General features: G+C 34.6%; 1 protein-coding gene across 1 annotated transcript in view; it reads left to right on the forward strand.

Annotated features, from left to right (window-relative positions):
* The window catches only part of RPF1 (ribosome production factor 1 homolog), an 18,717-nt gene that overhangs the window by 7,932 nt on the left and 5,181 nt on the right, over positions 1 to 5,604 (forward strand). Inside the window, exons 4-5 of the mRNA XM_017499822.2 lie at positions 3,086 to 3,181; positions 3,767 to 3,920. Of these exons, the coding sequence (XP_017355311.1) occupies positions 3,086 to 3,181; positions 3,767 to 3,920 (250 nt within the window). The remainder of the gene's footprint in view (positions 1 to 3,085; positions 3,182 to 3,766; positions 3,921 to 5,604) is intronic.

The raw sequence follows: 5,604 nt of genomic DNA on the forward strand, positions 1-5,604 counted from the left end.
GTGAGCCACCGCGCCCGGCCCAAACTTGATTTTTAAAAATAATGGGCTGCTTTACAGAGAATATAACTGGAGATGTAAATAGACTAATTAGGAAGCCACTGAACAAATCCAGGAAATAAATGATGGACTTTAATCATGACCTGGGCCAGGGTGGTTACAATGAAAGCATAAATTGAAATGAAAATTGATCTGATTCAAAATATTTTTTTACCCCGGGTATATTTTGAAATCAGAACTGCTTAAATTTCCCGACAAATTGGATGTGGAAAGTGAGAGAAATAGAGATTTCAAAGATGGCATTAAGGTTTTAGACTGAGCAAATTCGAAGGATGAAATGGTCATTGACTAGATGTGGAAGACTGAAGGAAGGAGATTTAAGGGGAAAGCAAGAGTTCAGTTTTGCATATATTATGTTTGAGATGACTCGTAAGAGTTTTTAGAAGAAATGTTAAACAGGTAGTTGGGATATGAACTTGGAATTCAGGGCAGAGGTCTTGACTGGAGATACATTTGGGGATAATAGGCATATAGAGAGTATGTATACATAAAGGTTTCCCTAGTATATTTACCTACAGCAGGATAATTTGGAGTCATGGGGTGTATAAATGTTTAACTTCACATGATTGTACCAAAATATTTTCCAAAGTTTTGGTTGTATCATTTTATACTTTTGTGGTACAAGAATAATGTTCCTGCTCGTCTACATTCTAACCAACTCTTGTTATGTTCAGACCAATGATAAAAGGCTTTCTCATTGTGGTTTGAATCTGTATTTCCTTGTTTTCTAATGTTGAGCATCGTTTAAGGTGTTTTCTTTAGAGATAAGCCAGTTCATGCCTTTTGCCTAGTTTTCTATCATGTAGTATATTTTACTCATTTGTGAAATTTCTCTATATAATTTGGATACTAATCCTTTATACATATTAAAGGTATCTTCCAATTTATGGATTCTCTCTCTTTTTTGTTGTTGTTTGTTTGTTTTTGAGACGGAGTCTTGCTTTTGTTGCCCAGGCTGGAGTGCAATGGCACGATCTCAGCTCACCTCAACCTCAACCCCCCGGGTTGAAGCAATTCTCCTGTCTCAGCCTCCTGAATAGCTGTAATTACAGGCATGCACCACCATGCTTGGCCAATTCTCTGTTTATTTCCTATGGTGTCTTTTGAGGACCAGGACCAGAAGTTCTTGATATTCAATTGAGTTTTTGAAATTTTTAGTATTGAAAGCTTTTTATGTCGTAGTTAAAAAATGTTTCCCTTTTCTTTGATCATAAGTTCTTTTTTCTTTCTTTCTAAAAAAATTGAAGAGTTGCCTCTCACATTTATTTACTTAATTGTCAGGAATTGTTTTCTGTTTGGTGTGAGAAAGGAAACCAGTTACTTTCCTTCCCGTCTCCCTCTCCCTCCTGTCGTTTTGCATATATATGTAACCAGTTTATCCAGTACCATTTTTGGAGTAGTGCAGCCTTTCTCCACAATGAATTGTAATGCCATGTTGTATATCAAATATCTATGTATGCTTGGTCTTTTTCTGGGCTATTTGCTTGGTCAGTTTGTCATTGCATCATTACTTTCTTAATTATTTAGCTTCTTAATAAGTCTTAATATCTGTAAGGGCAAGATGCCTCTCACTCCTGCCCCTAAATCCTCTCTCTTCAGATGTGTTTTGGCTTTTCCTAGGCCTTTGCTCCTCCATATAAATGATAAATGGCACTAAATCAAATCAATTTGGGGATATATTTTTATGTGTATAATATATATTGCTTTACTTAGGTCTTCTTTAAATAGTGAAGTTTATTTCATGAAGTTCTTAATTCTCTTCATGCAAGTTTGACACGTAAATCTTGCAAGAGCTGTTCCTGGGTATCTTATGGTTTTTGCTGGTGTAAACTGCTTGTCTTTGAAATTGTTTCGTTTGCCAATTTATAAAATTGCAGTGGAGTTTTGGATACTGATCTTCTAACCAATAGCTTACCTAAATTTATTTCTTGTTGAAATATTGTTTTCATTTTTCTGTTTAGATAATCATTTCTGCAAATGACAGTTTTCTAATTTTGATCCATTTCCCCCTTCCCCTTTCTGCCTTCTAGAACTTCTAGCTTAATATCACATAAATAGAAAAATCAATAATGTCATCTTTGACATGTTCCTGATTTTAAAAAGAACACTTCCAATGCCTCATCATTAACGTTTGTGTCACTAAGGATAGAATATTGAGTTAAGGGTTAAATTCTGTTTATTCTTATTATGCTTTTTTGTTTTGTTTTGTTTATCATGAATGAATGTAGAATGTTATTAGATGTTGCTCTGCAAATATTGAGGTGATTATGTGACTTTTCTCTTTTATTGCATTAAACATTGTAACCACTATGTTCATGAGTGAGACTATAGTAATGTCTACTTTTCATTCCTAATATTATTTTATTTGGGCTTTTTTAAAATCAGTTTTTACCAAGATATCTATTCTCTTAGTCTTTTCTAAGTACTTTCTTCTTTGATCCTATTGAATATTTGTTTTCTAATTCATTTATATCTCCTTTTATCTATATTATTTTCTTCTGCTTCCTTTGAGTTTATTCTGTATTTATTGATTTGCTTAATATGTATATTTTTTAATATGAGCAGTTATAGCCATAAAACTCTTTCAGAGTACCACTTTTGGTATATTCCACAAATTTTGAAAGGTACTACTTTGATTATTGTTTAAATCTGAGTGTCTCTTAATGGAAGATTTGTCTTCTTATAATTTCATTAGTTTTTTTGCTTGATTTTGTGTGTGTGTGTGTGTGTGTGTGTGTGTGTGTGTGTGTTTTCACCAACCAAGTTGACGAGGGAAATGAAAGTAGTTCAAGTAAGCACATCTCAGTTTCTGCCCTGAAGTTATTTCTGACAGTTTTATTCAGTTTTGTACTTGTATTTTACACGGGAGAAATCCACTCATCCATCCTCTTCATCTGGCCATTAATGTCAGTCTTTAAATTGTCTACGAGCTAGGTAGTTAGTGTCCAGCAGTCCTGCTGAAGCTACTTTTAAAATTCAGGCCCAGGAGAGTATTTGATGGAAAATTATCCCTCTTCTCTGTTCTCAGGTTGCTTATGATGAAGCTACAGATGAATTTGCTTCTTACTTCAACAAACAGACTTCTCCCAAGATTCTCATCACAACATCAGATAGACCTCATGGGGTAAACACATTGATTAGTATAGTTCTTGAATTCTCAATTTTCTTATTACTTCTATTTAAAGTACTCTGTTCAGATGCGTTAAATCATTAGTTAATTGCCTTAAAGAATGCTTGTGAATAAGTAAATAAAATGTAGTACTGCTGATAGGATGTAGTTTACTAAACGTGATTCTTCAGGATAGAATTTCTCAAACTCAGCGTTGTTAACATTTTAGCTGGAGAATTCCTTGTTATGGTGAGCTATCCTGTTCATTATAGGATGTTTAGCAGCTTTCCTGGCCTCTATGCATTAACTGCCATACAACCACACACCACTACCACTACCACCAATCATAACCATCAAAAATGTCTCCAGACATTGCCATATGTGTCCCCTGATGGAGCAGAATTGCCCCTAATTGAGAACCACTGCTTTAGGATGATCCGCCTTTGATAAAAGAGGAGACTGTTCCCGTTTCATTCTTTCCTCAATGTTGCTTTCCATTAATTATAATATTCATTATTTCTTTCCTTATGAACATGTACCATATAAGATTTTTATTCTTTTTCAAAAACTATTCAGAATTTTTGTTACTTTGTTTTGCAGAGAACAGTACGACTTTGTGAACAGCTCTCCACAGTTATACCAAACTCACATGTTTATTACAGAAGAGGACTGGCTCTGAAAAAAATCATTCCACAGTGCATCACAAGAGATTTCACAGACCTAATTGTTATTAATGAAGATCGTAAAACCCCAAGTATCCTTTTTTTTTTCTTAAGGAAGTTTTCCTGTCCTCTCCCTCATCCCCTTAAAAATATATTTAAAAGAATAAGAAAATATTGCCTATAACTTTCAGAAAATAATTTTTTTATCAGAAAATTACATCTTTTTCTAAGAGTCTATAAACTGATTTTTCCTTTGTATTCACCAAACATTTATCAGGCAATGCTACAGCCAAGAAATTGTTAGTAAAAGATGCAGAGATAAAACAAGAGACAAACTTCAGGAAATTCATAGGTGAAGTACATGGATATGTAAACTGACAAAATATAATGTGGATGGTACAATTAAAGAGAGAAATGCAGGATATAGTGAGGACCCTGTGACTGGTAAAGTCCCCGAGAGGAGGGACTTCCCATAGAAAGAGATGCTAAAGCTGGGTTTAGGTGAATGAAGGTGAAGGAGGGGAATGAGACAGAGAAAAGTGCTCAGTTCAGAGGGACAACCATTTGGAAAGAGAAAGAGGAAAGGGCTGATCCAGTTGGGGATCTGCATATAGTTTGGTACGGCTAGATTTTACATTGCCAGAGGTGGTGTCACAGGATTTTTTAAGGTAGAGACTTGGACCCATATTATGTATTTGTTTCAATCTAAAACTTTTTAATTGCCTTAAAGAATGCCTGTGAATAAGAAATACTCAAGGTATTTTTTCCTGTTGAGATCAGAGATTTGATAAAGGATGTCTAGGTTTGTTGTTATTGTTGCTGGTCTTTTATTTATTTATTGAATGATGGCTGTGAATTCAGCAGCTTTAAAGATGACCAGTTGAATGAGTCTTTATGATTTTTAATTTCATTAAAATAATAATTTACAAAAAAATAGGGGCAAGACTTCCTGTGCTGCCAGAATAACATTTTGTTTCTAATATCAGTGAACACTGATCCTTTTGAATTAGTGGTTTAAAAGGCTGTTTTTAAAAAATCTAAATAACTTTTATGACTTTTATTGTTTTCAATGTAACTTTATATGCTTGTACTAATAGCTTTCCAGAAATAAATTATAACAAGCTTCGTAATGTGTTTTGCTGGCCATAATATAATTTGGCTTAACTGGATTAAAGTACCAGAGTATCTAAAATCTCTTGAATAATTATTCCAGAAATGATTTGTTTTTAAGGTAGTTGCTGCCTCTTTTTCTTCTTTAAACTGCCTCTACAAAGTGGCAAGGTCTGTTTTCCTCTTTTATTTTTGGCAGTTAAAAAATAACTGCCAGTCACTTTGAGGCTGCTAGTAACCCTGCTAAGAAGCAGGCATTCATCAGTTCAGTAAATGTTCTATCCCTGTTTTATCCAGTGTGTTTTATATAGTCACACAAATTTCATTTATAGTATCTATTGCCTTTAAAAAGTTTACATTTTCTGGCTGGGCACAGTAGCTCACACCTGTAGTCTCAGCACTTTGGGAGGCCTAGACCAGCAGATTGCTTGAGGTCAGGAGTTCAAGACCAGCCTGGCCAACATGGCAGAAATGCATCTCTACTAAAAATACAAAAATTAGCTGAGTGTGGTGACACATGCATGTAATCCCAGCTACTTGGGAGGCTGAGGCACTAGAATCACTTGAACCCGGAAGGCAAAGGTTGCCATGAGCCACTGTACTCCAGCCTGCATGAAAGAGCAAGAAAAAGCAAAAAAAAAAAAAAAAAAAAAAAAGATGGAAAAG

The sequence above is a fragment of the Cebus imitator genome, unplaced genomic scaffold (genome assembly GCF_001604975.1).
Source record: "Cebus imitator isolate Cc_AM_T3 unplaced genomic scaffold, Cebus_imitator-1.0 Scaffold261, whole genome shotgun sequence".
NCBI classification, from domain to species: Eukaryota; Metazoa; Chordata; class Mammalia; order Primates; family Cebidae; genus Cebus; species Cebus imitator.